The following is a 17,786-nucleotide window of genomic DNA, read 5'->3' on the forward strand; positions in this document are numbered from 1 at the left end:
ATTAGTTGCTCTCATCTTTAAGTTTGCCTTCACGGGGGAATTTACTTGTTTCGAGTCATGTGCCAATCTTGCTTTCACAATCAAATCTGTAGCATACTTATGTTGGAACAAGTACAGTCCCTTTGAAGAGAAGGCTATCTTAAGCCCCAGAAAATGTTTCAAAGGCCCTAAATCTTCCAACTCAAACATATTGGCCATTTTTTTTGTCTATTCAGTCTTCTTTATGTCATCTCCAGTGAGAATCATATCATCTACATAAAGAAGCAATATACATTTTCCAAGAGCAGAGGAAGACACAAACAAGGCAGGGTCGTGATGACTATGCTCAAAACCAAGTGATCTCACTACTGAACTGAACTTCTCAAACCACGCTCGTGGTGCTTGTTTGAGACCTATGTCACATGGGTGCGGGTGCGGGTGCGGGGGTGCGGCAGGGGCAAAAATGTAATATATATATATATAGAAGAGGGTGGGGGGTCCGGGGTCAACGCACCCAAGGTCGGGTTGACCGGACCCGGTGCCGCACCCGCGTCGACACGGGTGCGACACCTTGCTAGCCGAATCCCTGTGACTAAGTTCGAGACCATATAGAGCTCTGCGAAGTCTACACACTGCCTTCTGGATCTGAGTATTCTTGTGATAACTCTACGTACACTTCTTGTAAATCCCCATTCAAGAATGCATTCTTGATATCTAACTACCAAAGATCCCACTGTTGTGTAGCTGCCACTGCTAGAAGAGTATGAATTGTGATCATATGAGCTACAAGAGTAAAAGTTTTAGCAAAGTCAATTCCAAACCGATGACTGTACCCTTTAGCCACCAATATGACTTTATACCTCTCCACTAACCCATCTGCCTTTGTCTTTACCTTATACACCCATTTGCTGCCAATAATATTTTTCTTTAAAGGAGGTTTTACTAATTCCGATGCTTACATTCTTTCCAGTGCATTCATTTCATCAACCATGGCTCTTTGTCACTCTTCCTTTCCTATTGCTTCTGCATAGGACTCAGGCTCAACATATGAATGGATTAAGGCTAAGAAATCATGATGATGAGGTGCAAAAGACTCATAGAACACAAAACAAGACGAAAATACAAAGGTCTAGAACTTTTACGTATCTGACTGGAAGATAAAGAAGAATATGGTAACTCTAAGTTTTCTTGTTGTTGTCCCGGATCAATTGTCGTAGGAATGAGATCAAGATTGGCCTCTTCACTTGCTCTTTCACTTCATCTAAAAATGAAATTTCAATCACACCTTCATGTCTCCTTAGTAAGTCTGCGTCGTCTAACCAAACCTATCTCCTCTAGTTAGAACTTGCTCTCCTTGATTGTCCATTCTCTCTCTCCCACCCTCCCTTCTTCAAAGGGACCAAAAAGGATAACTTACTCTCATTTTCTGTCTTTTCTTCATATTGACTTAAAGTATAACACATTTTCCTGAAAAACATGTCTAGATACCCACACTTTCTTTCCAACCAAATTAAATCACTTGTATCCTTTTTTACCCTTAGAAAAACCAAGAAAACAACATTTGACAATTTTAAGAGATAACTTGTCTCTGTCAGTCAGCTAGCAGGACAAAATATACACAACCAAATACTTTCAACATATCATAGTTTGGAGTTTTTTCATATAATTTTTAAAAAGTAGATATGCCTTTAAGTACTCCAGAAGGTATACAATTTATTTGATAAATGCTTAGTTGAACTACATCTGCTCAAAACACTTTATGTACTCCACCAAACAGAAGAGCTCTTGTTGTTTTCAAGATATGTTCTTTCTCATAGCTACATCATTTTGCTCAAGAGTATAAGGACAGGACTTTTGGTGAACCATACATCTTTCTTGTAAAAATCTTTCAAACACATAACTAATGTTTTCACTACCGGAGTCACTACACAGAGTTTTAATCTTAACTGCAAATTGATTCTAAACCATGATACAAAAGATTTTAAAGATTTTTAAAAGATCACTTTTATTTTTCATAAAGTATATCCAAGTAAACCTTGTACAATTATCTATGAAAGTCACAAAATAGGATAATCCTTCTTTTGACACAACAAGAGGACTCCATACATTTAAATATACCAAATCAAAAGGACTATCTGATTCCCTATCACTAGACTTGAATGGCAGAGCATGACTCTTGACCAATCTACAACTCACATAATCTTTAACATGATTTGACACAGAGTTGCCAATCGAGGAAGCAGGAAGCGAGACACTTCTAAAATTTTAGGAAGTGGGAAGCGCAGGATGACTTAGAAGCGAACCAGGAAGCGAACCGGAAGCGACCTAAGAAGCGAAGAAGGAAGTGACATAGGATTCGAATGAGAAGTGAAAGGGAAACGAATAAGAATCGAAAGGGAAGTGAAAATGTAATTATATATTTTTATTTTATCAAAAAATAAGATTTATGTCATCATTGACAAAATAAAACATGTATCTAAGACAATAAATAATATAAATTATAATTATTTAACAAATGCATCATTTGTAACTTTTAAGCATTTAAAAAATAATACATCAAGAGAATATTATAATTCACATTCTTGTTGCAACCATTTAACAAATGCACACAAACACTAAATAATGCATTAAGAAAACTAATAAATTTGATTAAAAAGCGTACATTTTTTAATGAAAAAATCAAATGACTTGATTGTTGTAAATCTTGTGATCTCTGCAACATAGAAAATGAGAAATAAATAAACTCAAAGATTACATAGAGATATGGTTAAATTTTTAGGCTATAAAGTTTTAAACTATAAACTTAAAATTAACATAATTCACTACTTCACTTTATCATGTAAGGTTCAAAATAAAAGTACATATCAAACCAATAAAATATTACAAGACCATGACAAAAAAAATAACATAAAAGTTTCTAAGTTGGACTACTCCAATTACATCATCAAAAGAATAATTAAGAATTCAAGAGTTTATTAATCTGTCATCTTTCTCTTCCCCTTCAAGATAGCAATAGATCGAGAACTTTTCGCATCATCACATGCTTCTTGTCTTCTACGACCATGCCTTCTACTCCTTCCTTCATTTTCTATAATGAATATGTTAAAAAATGAAAATATTTAAAAACCTTAATTTAAAATATAAAAAATACATATATAGAAAAAGTAAAAATAAAAAACACAAGATCAACATACCTTGCCTAGGTCTCCTGCTAAAGAAATGATCAATCCGGCCTTGGAGGACTGATGGTCACTCTTGTATATCTGCAGTTCTACTAGCTCTGTTGGATTGATTTGTATCATCTTCAACTTCATTCGTATGTATGATTATTGGAGGTAATGGAGCTCTTGGTTGTGCATCTTTGGGTTTAGATTTGGAAATAGTGCTTGATTGTTGTGCACTATCATCCAAATCCCTCAAACGCATGTCCTCTAATCTCAACGTATTTTCTTCTACAATAGAAAGTTTTGAATTGATATCCCATTTTCGACTAGGTCATTCTTTGTAGCGATTGTTGCACCTTTTTATAACAAGAATATAAAATATGAATGCTAATAAACAATCAATGATAGAAAAAGAGAAAAAAATACCAAAACAAAAGTACAACACAGTTTAATTATACTTGTCAATCAATCGAAGATTGAAATGAATATACACAAAGGTATCAGCATGATCTTCATTGAGCCTATTTCTTTTAACATTATGAATATAACTACAGGTGCTCCATACTCTTTCTACAGAAGATGTGCTAATAGGTTGAGATAAAACCTTAATGGCTAATGCTCTCAACTCAGGTGTATCACCACCATAAAAATGTCATCAATTAAGCACCGACATTGTAGGATTCAATGCATCTATTCTTGCTGCATTTCGGCTAAATTTTCCACTTCTTTATGCAAAAGCAACAAGTTGTGACCTATAAAGTGTAGAAAACTTTTCATTTTCATCAGATATGACTTCAAGCGCGAGCATTACACTGTCTAAGATATCATTATCCCTTTCTGCAAAAAAACAAGTTTAATAACTATAACAAGAAAATGCAAATGAAATAATTAAATAATTAAATCATTAAACTTTAAACTTTATTGAATAGATTGAATAAAAATTTTACCAGGAGAAACTCGTTTGACCCCTTCTGCTGCTGGGATCTTGAGATACTCTGACTCGTAATATTTTGGAGTAAGCATGTGGGCTACACTATGGAGAGGCACATCCATTCTATCCCATCTATTTAAGATAATCTTATGAATCTTTTCATATAAATCTGGTTGTCCTTTTAGATTGTCTTTGATTTCTCTCAACATATTGTCTATGCCTTCATACACTTCACCAATTATAGGGCCTTTCTGATCACAAAATTTAATCATCTTATATGTGGGTTTTATAATCAATAATGCTAAACATACAGAATCCCAATATTCTTCATAAAAAATAGTTGTTTCTGTTGTAACAACCCATTTTTTCATAGTTTCATCTGTGAATGATTGCTTCCACTCGCTTCATCTATCTGAAATTACTGTGAGCCTCAAGCTCTCCCTTACATCAAGCAAGCGCTTCAAAGTAGTATAATGTGAAGCAAACCTTGTTTTTGTAATCTTTATTAGCTCTAATTTTTCATTGCTTCTAAAGATTGCTAGTGCTTTTGAATGATTTGTGATATACTTCACAATTTTTTTACTCTGCAAATATGTTTCTCCCAACCAATGAAACTCATGTGCCAAAACCTGGGTTCTACCTTGCTTTCCTTGCCGACTCTTCTTTTGTTTCAATACATGGCGCCATAAGGCAGTTGTTTTATGCATGTTAGGTTGTTCATCATTTTGGTCATCTTCAGAATAGTAGTCATCCAAGTCATATTCTTCTTCATCTTCCTCATCAAAACAATTTTCTTTTCTGTTCTCAAACTGATATGGACAATCAGAAAATCCCTTGCCCTTTCTTGCATTGTCATTCCCAATACCACTAGACGATTTATACTCCAAATTGCAAAAATAATCATCATCGTCATCATAATTGTCATGATCGTAGTTTATGATGGTCATTAGTGAAGCAAAGAACAGACAAATATACCTGCATCATAAAAGTATAGGAATCAGTGAAAAGTTGAACAATATTTTTTGCATTATTGCATATATGAGATAAATATAAATTTGACCATTTGCATGTGGACAATTTTGATGTTAAGAATTAAGTGCATGTAAACCAATTTCTAAAAGCAAGTGATACTTGTAACGGGTTGTAATTTGCTAACGCATTGATATCCATAATTTCGTTGCCAAATCGTCTGGCATGGGCTTGGAAGAAATTTTGGGATATGATTCCCAATTTTTATTGTTTTTTTTATTTATTTTATGTTGATGTGCATTGTCAGATCGTATACATGAATTTAGTGTTCATCGTTGTAAAATTGGCTGAGTATTGGAGATTCGAGTTATTGTATTTGTTGTTAATGTCCCTGCACACAAATAGAACACCAAGAAAAAATATGCAGAATATATCTAAAACTTGGCACGATAACACCAATAAAATATCACACAACTAGCTTCATATGAATATGAATACTCAACTATAGGCACCAAAAGTAAGTGAGAACTAACAATAAGTTCACATCCAAACTGAGTATATCACATCCATACTACCACAAATATCATACATGATGATATCCAAGCCATCAATACAATGAGATGAACTTATCTCACAATGCCGATAAGAGCATCAAGCCAAATCCATGTTACCGCCTCTAGTACCACTTCATAAGCATCATGAGAACTCAGCCAAACATGAATAATATCAACCCAAATCATGTATGTCTGATGGTATACATCAAAACGACCAAAATACAATCCATCTGAGACCCAAATACTCACCGATTGGATTACATTAAACAAAAAAACAAATCTGGACATAAGAAACCTCAATATCAAAAAATCACCAGAAAATCGATAGAAAATCAACCACTCAACTGATTGCCAAGATTTTTTATTAGAAAATCTTCTAAAAATGAGGGCTAACAAATCCACATCTTAATCGATAACATGATAAGAGCTGGGTTGGGGTTATTGTCTACAAAATGGCCTTTCGACGTGCAGTTGGTGCATTTTCATTGGTTGCAGATAACAGGATAAGAGCATTACGCGCAGAGCTCTTGGAAGGCATTGCTCACACATTTGGCTGTTACTTGATATACTTCAAAGTTCAACCCCGTTGATGTACCAATTTCCATTGACCCCATTTGAGCGTGGAGTCACAGGTTGTTGTTACTAGACTTAAGGATTGATGGAAAAACATTGAAGGTCTGAACTGAAGCAACTACAATGTTTTGATGCATCAAACAAGGGAAGAGGCGGGTTTTGATGGGTGTCGGCTTTCTTGCTCGTTTTCGTAAGAATGTCATGAGAAAAAATCGTGAATCGCCGGTCGGTGGAGAGAAGAGATGGAGAGAGGAGAGAACGTACCTGAACATCCTCATCGCCGGTCGGTGGAGGTCGCCGAACATCGGTGAAAGTCACCCGAAGTTCTGGAGGTCGCCGGTCGGTGGCCAAATCTTGAGAGAGAGAGGGAGGAGGAGACTCGGATGAAGCTTGAAAAAGAAACCTTAAAGCCCTCTTTTGCGTTTTGTTTTTCACGAGTTTTTCAAAATCTCCATTTTGCCCTTATTAAAAAAACTCTTTCTTTCAATTTTTTTTGGTAAAAAAAGTTAACAAAAGAGGCAGACTTGTCCATCAAGTAAATTGTACCCCTTTAAAGGGGTACGTGTACCTCTTTAAAGGGGGTACACACTTCTCTTTAAAGGGGGTACGCTCTTCCCTTTAAAGGGGTACGTGCTTCTTGGTATAAATGTGCGCTTCCTCGTACATTTTGGAAGCGCCGCGTTTCGCACTTCTGAAGCGCGTATAGGGAAAGCGTGCTTCCCCTAAGGCATAGACGCTTCCGGTAACTCTGATTTGACACAACTAGCTTAGATTTTCCAAAACTTTTCGAGGACACTAAACTTTACAACCTAGAACTGAAAATATGCCCAATCTCTGATGCCACAAAACAGAATCATTCAAAACTGAAGCTCCATATCCATTTCTGACTTCCTTATGCTCTCTCATATCAATCCTGTCCAGGTAGTATAGATCTCCTTTCTTATTGTCAATCATAATCTTCTTCCTTGACAATTGATCATGCACAACACAACCAATAAAAAATATAACATTACAATTAAGTTTGATAATTTGACCCACAAAAATAAGATTCATAGTAAGGGATGGAACATGATAAACTTGAGAAAGATTATATTTATTACCAGGATAAGAGTCACAAGTAATCAAACCTACTTTGGAGACAAACATAGAAGAACCATCCATAATGCAAAAAATGTTACTGCATGAACGACATTTAGCTAAGAGAGACTCATGAGGTGTCATATGGCATGAGGCCCCAATGTCTATTAGACCTAAGATACCTGAGAAAACAGTATTATAAGAGGATGCAGGAGTGGCAGAGGAAGAAGGGTCAATGGCTGACCAAGAAGTTGCAATTGCTAGATCTCCTGTTGAACTTGCTTTAGTCTCTAAAGTTGCCCATTACCCATCACTTCACTACCAACCAATGCAGAACTACCTGACGACTCATCCTTTGGCATTACACCCTCACTCTCAGTAAAGGTTGCATATGCACTACCTTTCTTTTTCTTGAAAATGGGGCAATAATTCTTTATATAACCAAAACCCTTACAATAGTAACAGTGAACAGAGCTAAGGTCACCTCTTCCTCCAAATCCTATCTTCCCTCGTCCTCTAGTCCTACCACCTCCTCTTCCACCCATTTGCCTAGATACAATCATGACATTATCCCCAGAAGAGAGATTCAAGAGACTTTATCTTAATCTCTTCCACAATTAATTGAGTAATGACTTAGGTCATGGATAGTAAGTGAGAATGATGCAAAATGTCACTCCTTGTCCCATCAAATTTTGGTCTAAGAGCCATGAGAAACTCAATGACTCTGTCTATCTGCCTATGTTGATCAAGAAGCCCTAAACAAGTTTGGCATGAAGTACAAGAAACATATTTTGTACATTTCTCATATTTTTTTGCCCCTCCATCGATGCAAGTGCATCCTAGATCCTCAGCATATCAAAATAAAATTCTTCTATTGACTTGCTTCCTTGACACATACTTTGCAACTCTTGAGTGAGTTGATAATGTTTTGTTTGGTTCTCTTGCCTGAGATAGGTTCAAGCTTCTTTTGCCTCATAGAATTTTGAAATGTTCATGAAAATTCTCTGTTCCATGGACCCAAGAATCCAAGCCTTGACTCTCGCATTGTTCATTACCCATTCTTCTATAGACTTATCAAAATTCTCATCAAAAACTTTAGGTTTTGCCTTTAAACCATCCAAATAGCCTCCCAATCCTTTTCCAACAACCACTGCATCCAAAAAATTAGCTTATTATATATATAGTTTGTCCCATTTAACTTGACTGGGATAATTTGAATCCCTTCATTTTCCTTCATACCACCCGCAATGAATAGCACTTCACAAGTCAAATGGAAGACACAAGACACAAATGAGAAGCACAATATACTTTTTATACTTATGAAATGTTAAATCCACCAAGGCACAACACAAACACGCCAAACATGAGCGGTTGACACCTCAAAAATTCTGAAAATGGCTTACCGCAAGCTATTGATGCCCCAATTTTTGTTCAAAACTTGTCCAAAACCTCTACACAACTGTCCCAACCACTTTTTCTAAGCTCCTATGTCAAAAAATGAACTGAATAGAGTTGATTTGATCTTCCAAAAACCAAAAACTGAGCCAGGTTCAGTGTTTTTCTCAAATTTGGACCGAACCTTCCAAGAAATCCAGAAAATCTTGAAAAAATCACAAAAAATCTAAAACAAAGCCAAATCTAACCGGGTTTGATTTGTAAAACTTCTAAAATCAAATATAGCAAGTGGAGAAACCAAACTAACCAAAACTGGTCTGAACAGACCAATCATTCCTTCAAGAATGATGTCAGCTGACATCAGATTGTATCAAGCTCTCCTTCGTCTTCCTGGTTCAAAGTCTCCTCTTCCCTTTGCATTCTAGCTATGATACCATGTTGGAAATCTAAAGAAACAAGAGTAAGAGATGCTAGTGTTAGAGGAAGCTCAACAAAATAGAGAGAACAAAAGTTCTTCTATTCAATATCGTGAATGAGGAACCTATACACATAGAGGGTCGACCCCCTTTAGTATAACATAAAGGAAAAATACTTAAATGATTATAATGCCCCTTTCTTTATAGGGTATGTACATAATAACTTATATGAAGCTACTTTACATAACACTATGCTTCACTATATTATATAGACTTTCAATAAAGGGAAGGCCTTAGTGAAAAATTTTATCAGCTGATATTCTTAAGTTACATAAGGTAATTGAATGGTCCCTCACAAAAATTTCTCGAAGATAGTGGCAGTCCGTCTCTACATGCTTGGTTCGCTCGTGGAAGGTGTGGTTGCTTGCAATATAGATAGTACTCTTATTGTCGCAGCACATCTTCGAAGGATTAGAGATGATTAAGCCCATATCTTTGAGACGACCCTTCAATCAAATAATCTTCATAGTTGTTGCCATGACTTGATATTCAACTTCAGAGGATGACAAGAAGACCTTTTACTGCTTCTTACACCTCCGAGATATGAGAAAATCTCCTAAAAACACACAGACTCATAGTTCAGACTCTATCATTGGGATTACCTCTCCATTCAACGTTGGTATAAGCAATTAGAGGAAGAGGATAAAAATAGCCCTTTGGTTATAGAATTCTTGATATATTGGAGAATTCGTAGAACAACACTTATATGCACAGTAGTTGGTGCATGCTGAAACTAACTGATTGAGTGAATTGCATGAGAGATGTTTGGTCTGGTGATGGATAAGTAGGTTAAAGATCCAATCAACTGTCGGTATGGAGTTGGATCTTCAAGCAGAGTTTCATCTTTCAATCTTAATTTTGCATTTACAACTTCTGGCGTATCAACCTTCTTATAATCAGAAATTCCAGATTTAGCAATAATATTCGTAACCAGCTTCGTTTGAGATAATATATATCCTCTTGGTGAATAGGCCACTTCAATACCTAGAAAATATCTTAGAAAACCAAGGTTAGACATATCAAAATATTTCTTAAAGATATTTTTAATTTCATTCTTGTTGCTGCCTGTGATGATTATATCATCAATATATAATAAAAGAATGACAATATCAGTACCAGTATATTTAACAAAAAGAGCAGTGTAAGTATAACAAGATTTATAACCTAAGTTTAACGTAACATTGTTAAACATGTCATACCAAGCTGTGAGGGTTTGTTTAAGCCTATACAAAGCTTTTCTTAACCGAAAAACTTTTCCTCTCTCGATCTCAAGACTGGGAGGAGGATCCATGTACACTGCCTCATTTAGGTCATCATTCAAAAAAGTGTTCTTAATATCAAGTTGGTAAATAGTTCATTTTCTAATAGATACTAAGGTAATGAGTGTTCTAGCACTAGTCATACGAACTACGAGAGCAAAGGTCTCTTCATAGCCTATTTTATACTCTTGGAAATAACCTTTGGCTATTTAAGCTGGCCTTATATATCTCTAAAGATCCATCCCTTTTGTTTTGACCTTATAGACCCATATACATCCTATGGTCTTTTTGATACAGGTAATGGTTGAATTTTTCAGGTCTTGACTTTCTTGAGGGCGCCTAGTTTTAAGTTCATGGCATTAATCCATTCAAAAATTTCTTTAGTCTCATTGTAGGTTGAGGGTTCATAAAAGGAGTGAATATACAAAAGCCACTCTATATTTAGGTGAAAAAGTCTCATATGACACAAGCCTTTCAGGATGTTTAGAGGATCTATTTGATTTCTTAATACTAGATTCTCTTAGATTTTGGTCTTGTGAATACCTATCAAGTGCACATGGGGGATGTTCAAGAGTTCTTGTAAAATAAATTTGAATATCACTATTTTGGGTACCCTTCATGGGAACACCTGAATTATCAACATGCATATCATCATGATCATTATCATGCATAATTTCATCTGAGGTATTCTTTGGCAATAAGTCAAACGAAAAAGAATACTTGGAATTATCCCTAGACTTATCAAAGTCAAAACCACTTTCATTTTTTAGAAAGTTGACATTTATTGGGACATGTAATTTATCATTTTTCTTGTCATAGCATCTATACCCTTTTTGGTTATTAGCATAACCAAGAAGCACATTCAATGGCCTTGGGAGATAATTTGTCTATTTTATCAATAAGTACAAAACGTTTACATGCAAAGATTCTTAAGATTTTTAAATTTGGAGAAGTTTGATATAATTTTTCAATTAGGGATGTTTTGTAATGAGGATAAAGGCATTCATTTGATGAGATATATCGCAGTTAAGGCAGCTTCAACCCAAAAAATTTCTGGAACATTTTTTGAGATGAGCAAAGTTCTCGTAGTTTCTATGATATGACGATATTTTCTCTCAACTTATATTTACATGTGAAAAGACCAAAATACCCCTATCGATATATATATATATATATATATATATATATATATATATATATATATATATATATATATATATATATATATATATATTCCCTAGGGTCGGGTTTCTAACATTGTGTGCATGATGGGTGAGAGAAATAAGAAAGAGTAATTTGCTATTTGCAGAAAGCTTGTGGCTTGGAGTGAGATTGACTTACAGCTTTTGTTATCTGAAGGGGTTGTAGTAATGTTTTTTTTGTTTTTTTCCTTTTTGCACCCAATTAACTGAGAAAAAAATACTCCTTATAAACTATGCATATGGATGTTATGCTGATTTAGTCTTTTCCTATCTTGATTTGTTTTTACATGTTAGGAATGGGTTTCTTGCCACAGCTTTTGTCACTGGTGGAGCTGGTTGTTTAAGTGCTCTTGCCCCAAATTATATATCACTGGTTGCCTGCCGCTGTTTAGTTGGGATTGGGCTAGGAGGAGGCCCTGTGCTTAATTCTTGGTTCTTGGAATTTGTTCCTGCTCCAAACAGAGGTACTTGGATGGTTGTTTTTTCTGGTTTTTGGACACTTGGCACAATCTTGGAGGCTTCTTTAGCATGGGTATGGTTTTAAATCCTTTAATTTTTTCTTCTCACACATGGTCCTATATAATGCATGCGTGGTTGAAGTTTGTGTGCAACTAATTCTCTTCTTCTTTTTTCAGCATTTTATGATAACTATGAATTCAATGAAGATAAACTTAGACAGCAGTTAAAAAATTTTAAATGATAGTTTTTTGGTCCTTTGAATTTTTCAGAGGATTTTTTTCTTCTGATATTTATTGCTTTACCTTTTTGTTTTTCTTGTCTTTTCTGGATCATTTTTTTTCTTTAATCTTCCCATTTTCCCTTCTTTCTTCATCTATTCTCTTACTTTTTTTTCATATGTCAAACCTCTACATCAATCAAACATGTCAACAGCAAATCAAAGAAATGGTTTCCTTCTTAGGGAAGAAATCTAAAAGAAAATCCTTTTCTCCTCTTGAAGTAACCAATGCCCTTTAAACTTCCCTTTCTAGTTTTCCATAAATTGGATTTCTTTGAAATATATTTTAATGGAATGGTGTTCCTGAGTTTGGAAGTTTCCTTTTCTTTAATTGCTTGAAATACTGAATATGGATATCTGTGTGCAAATTTGCTGGTCCTTCTGCCAGACTAGATTATCGATCCACTTTTGAAGCTCTTTTTTCTATCTTAATGACATTAAGGAAAACGCCTCTGCTTCTTTCCTACTCTTGATCTATGTAACATGGGTGCTTTTGCACCCTGAAGCACCTGTGGCAACATGTTGCAGATGCAGGTGTGGCACCTTGGCTGGGTGCAGGTCAACAACTCTCAGACGTGGTCTATCCATTTTTGGACTTGGTCAACTTTAATCAACCCCAAACTTGTTCAAGTAAAAGAAAACTTAAAAACCTATAAAATCTTATAATTGTGTAATTGTAAATGCATTATACACACACATACAAGGATGTCAACGGATTGGATTTTATCTGATATCAGTTTGAATCCAACTCCATTTAATCGAGTTCAGTAAGCCAAAACCATATCTGACTATAATCAAATTCGGATATGGTTTTGAATTTTTGCTACTGAATCCGATGGATATCCAGATTTGATGGATATCCAAATCTAATTCCATGTAAAAAAACAGATTTTGTATCAGCTTTGCTCCTTCCAAATCCGAATCATCTAGCCAATATCCACTTAGTCAGATTTGTATCTGCACCTCCGCATACAAGTGTTTTGAAATTGCCATATGGCACCTGGACCTGTGTGACATAGCTCTTGATAGAGTTAGCATTTTAAGAGTTCTGTCTGATTCTCTTAATCATCAATTTCATGGTCTATTTATTGAGACATGATCAGATTTGGATCTTGGATATCGGGCTCTTTTAATGTTTGGTCCATTGTTTATTTTTATTATGTACATGTTACCTTTATTACCCCTTGATGTGCATTTTATTTGTTTGTTATCAAAGATTTTGGTTTTTGAAGGCAGCTATTGAGACGTGATCAGATTTGGATCTTGGATATCGGGCTCTTTTAATGCTGGGTCCATTGCATATTTTTATTATGTACATGCTACCTTTATTACCCCTTGATGTGTATTTTATTTGTCTGTTATCAAGGGTATTTATGTCATGTAAAATTGTTTGTATTTAATATATAAGAGAGAAATAGGGCATGTCTCCCATATTGGGAATCATGCAAGATTGAGCCCCAACTGTTGCGTCTTCTCTTCTCTTTTCTGCAGAATATTCTAGTTGTGTTCCTCTGTTTATCACTATTTTTCTATTTAATATTTTCATGGGTGCTTGGCTATGCTCACGTTTCCTAAGGCTAATAACTAACCTCCCCTCCCCTCTCAGATTATTATGCCAGCATTGGGATGGAGGTGGCTGCTTGCACTATCTTCTTTGCCCTCATTGGTTCTTCTTTTATTCTATGGCATGGTGCCAGAATCACCAAGGTATCTTTGTATGAAAGGAAGGACAGCTGGTGCACTTCAAATCTTGGAGAATATTGCAATTATAAACAAGAAGAAACTCCCATCTGGAATCCTCATGTCTGATCACATTATTATGAATGAATTGCAAAATTACCAGTCAGAAGATTCTCATTTGCTGTTGGTAAGAAAAATAGAAGGCAAAGCTAATGAAAACACACAAGACAAAGTGGGGCCTTTAGCATCAATATATCTGCTTCTTTCACAAAAATTAATCAGGACAACTCTTCTGATATGGGTGGTGTTCTTTGGAAATGCATTTTCATACTATGGACTTGTTTTGCTTACCTCTGAGTTGAGCAGCACAAGCAGGAATTGTTTATCAGAAAACTTCCATGCAATTGATCCTAAGGATGATACTCTTTACAGAGATGTTTTTGTCACAAGTTTTGCAGGTGAGATTTTGTGTGAAATGATCCTTTTTTCATCTTTTCTTTCTCTTGAGGTACATTTGTTTGTAGCCACATTATACCTAGATTGCTTTCCTCTGGAGTTTGTGGCTAAAAACCGAATGGGAACTTGCTGCAGAGATTCCTGGGCTTCTATTATCAGCAGCAGTTGTAGATAGGGTTGGTCGCAAGCTTTCAATGTCCGCTATGCTTTTCATGTGTTGTATTTTACTTATTCCACTGCTATTCCACCAGTCTGAGCTTTTGACAACTTCACTTCTGTTTGGAGCTCGCTTGTTTATTTCAGGAAGCTTTACTGTCCTCTATGTTTATGCCCCAGAGGTTGGTAACTGACCTTTTTTCTCTCTATGTTATGGCTACAATGTTCTCGTTTGGTGTGCCTTTTATGTATATGAGTTTTAATTTGGTTGTATATGTTAATGCTTAACAGTGATAGTAAGAAACAAGATACGACAATAGTAGTCTTGCATGGTTTTTCTTGCAAAAATATGAGGAAACAAATTTTAAAAGGTTTTAAAATATAAAAGAAACAAAAAAATTGAAAATGTATGCTTAAAATATAAAAAATTAGTTTTTTTCCAAAAATACCATGATATTATCACAGTAATATCGTGATAGTTTGAAAATATTGCCGATAATATTGGCTGACCTCGTATCAATCGCGATGTTTTCAAAATATCAGCGATATAGGTGACATTGGTCAACATATTGAAATGCAATTAGAATGTGATGCAAACTAAGAGACCCTTGATCTAACTTTGGAGATTTGAAATCCGGAATTGGAGATTGGATCTAGCTCATTTGGATCTACATATGATCCATGTTGAAATTAAGGGTTCATCTCTTTTCCTTTAAATAAGGTATTAGATAAGACTGTGAGGGGATGATTGATTGATAAATTCCAGTTTTATTTATTCGTAATTTTGTCTTTTCTTTTTTATTTTCAGTCTTCAGTAATCTAAATTTACAATAGCTTGTAGGTTAGTTTTCTTGATCTCCTTTGATTTGCATAGAAGTGGCATTCAGGCCAAGTTCTCTCTGTGGTTCTTTGTTCAAGATACTGAATACCCCAAGAGTGAATCTTGCTGTAAAGTCAGTTAATTGATATATTGACCAAAGCCAGTTTGAAGTATTTGAAAGGTTCACTCAAGTGCATGAGCAAATAATTGGGACAAATAAGGGTGATTACACAAATCAAGGTCCAGTCAAACAATGGAATCTTACATGGCCACAAGAAGAGTACCATTGTGCAGGATTGTTCTATCCAAATGCATGGTTATGACATGCATCCTGGAAAAACAATATGTAGAACATACCAATACTGGAGAGCAAAAAAAAAGAACAATTAATGACATACAAACTTGATGATAGCATATCCTAATATTGACCAAATTTCAGCAAGTCTCTTTTCTTATCAAGACCCTACTTCGAGGTCTTTTTCCCTTTTTTTTTATGAACACAACCTCTATCCACTGGCTGACATTGGCAGCCACCATTGGGTTCAGTCAGTCAGAGCTCCTCTTTCTTCCCTATGGAGAATCCAATAGGGTTAAGGTGCCTTGCTGGCTGAAAGTAGAAGATGGCCTACTGTTGACTGGGGCTGACCATCCACAACCAAAGCTGCTGATTTGATTTCCGGTGGATGATCCTTTTCTCCCATCTGGATAGCCATGGGATGCTGTGGGCTTGTTCAATTTTCAGGAATAAACTGAAAAAAAGGATAAAATATGGTAATTCATTTCTCCCTCGGGGGATGGAAAAATAAATCTGTGGAAACATGGGATCTTGATTCTGGTTTTTTTATAGCAACGGTGCCCTTACATAAATTATATCTGGTAATTTTTACTTTTTTTTTAGGATGTTTGCCATTACTATGCTCTTTTTCCATGTAGCTTATGATAATTGCTAGAGTTACAATTTTGTGGAGATCTTAAATGTCTTTAGTTGTCAGTCCAAATTTGAGCTTACCATGTTAATGCTGACAAACTGCAGCATTTTGGCTCACAGAGGCTTTGAGTGTTCCATTGCAAGTTGAAGCGGTGAATGTTAGCATCCAACATGCTTCTCTTAATTCAACAAAATTGATGAAATATAGTCTTGGTTGTCATTCATAATGGAACATTATGATGATTTTTAATTTGGCTTTTGTAGGTCACTAGAATAACAACTTCTCTGCCTTGAAACTAGTTTTTTCATACTATTTTAGATTAATAATGTTTATGGTTCAGTTTGTATATCATAATTAGTAACCTAGGCTGTGTTTTTCTTTTTACCTATTCATTTGTACTTGAATTGGTGACCAAAATGACCTTGCCTTTTCATTGACATTCCTTGCTGCGTTGAAACGTTCTACAAAGTACAAGCATATTTGTTTTCTGATAGTTTATAATAAAACTGCTCTGCCTGCATTACTTGCAGGGTTTATTAATATTTGCCTGTGTATTTTCCCTTTCATATTAGTATCTTTCCAAGTAGTACTGTTACTGTCATTTTCATTACTAATTCTGTATTTTCTGTTTCCTTTCTTTAGGTGTACCCAACTGTGGTCAGGACAACTGGCTTTGGAACTGCTAGCTCAGTGGCAAGAATTGGCGGGATCCTATGCCCTCTTGTGGCAGTAGCTTTATTACATGCTTGCCACCAAACTCTGTCAATTGTTTTATTCGAAATAGTAATATTTTTGTCAGGTCTAGCTGCGTTATTTTTACCACAGGAGACTAAGGGGTGTGCATTAAATGACAGTGTATAGGTGATTGATTAATTCCAAAATACATGTATAGTATTCATAAGTTATCTGTTCCCATGTCTCTGGTCCAGGTGCCATTCTCTTTTCTTCAGTTTGTATTCTTTTCTTTTATTTAGATCAGAATGTGATAGCTGGATGGTACCCACCTTAACAATGAGTCGGATTTAAATCCCATGTGATGCTATACTTCAGCTTCATTATGAATAGAGGAAAAGAAAAGAAGGTTAAAGCCTTGGTCCATTCAACTCAACTTTGTGTGTGTGTGTGTGTGTGTGTGTGTGTGTGTGTGTGAGAGAGAGAGAGAGAGAGAGAGAGATGCAGAATTTCAACTCTGAAGAATAATACAAAAACGTCCAAAATGTATGATCTCAGAAGCACTGACTGCATAGATAAATCGTGTAGATGCTTCCATGCAGTTTAATATGTACATGCCAGTGGATGCTTATGTGGTCATATTTTTTTTCTGTAATCAAGATGGTTGAGGGCTCTGCTCTCAGTCGGAGTCAAATATCCAGGTATGGACTTCTCTTATTCCCAAAATTTTTCCACCATGGTCAGATTTTGCTGGTGTG

At 35.5% G+C, this 17,786-nt stretch overlaps 1 protein-coding gene across 2 annotated transcripts in view; it reads left to right on the forward strand.

Moving 5' to 3' along the window:
• The window catches only part of NIAP (Major facilitator superfamily protein), a 29,815-nt gene extending 12,360 nt beyond the window's left edge, over positions 1-17,455 (forward strand). For both annotated transcript variants that reach the window (XM_090005762.1, XM_090005763.1), the window contains exons 3-6: positions 11,874-12,111; positions 13,922-14,453; positions 14,587-14,789; positions 16,999-17,455. In XM_090005762.1, the coding sequence (XP_089861888.1) occupies positions 11,874-12,111; positions 13,922-14,453; positions 14,587-14,789; positions 16,999-17,217 (1,192 nt within the window). In that variant the 3' untranslated portion in view covers positions 17,218-17,455. The remainder of the gene's footprint in view (positions 1-11,873; positions 12,112-13,921; positions 14,454-14,586; positions 14,790-16,998) is intronic.
• The last annotated feature ends 331 nt before the right edge of the window (positions 17,456-17,786 follow it).

Source organism: Nuphar pumila, chromosome 5 (genome assembly GCF_984573655.1).
Source record: "Nuphar pumila chromosome 5, dmNupPumi1.hap1.1, whole genome shotgun sequence".
Classification (NCBI taxonomy): Eukaryota; Viridiplantae; Streptophyta; class Magnoliopsida; order Nymphaeales; family Nymphaeaceae; genus Nuphar; species Nuphar pumila.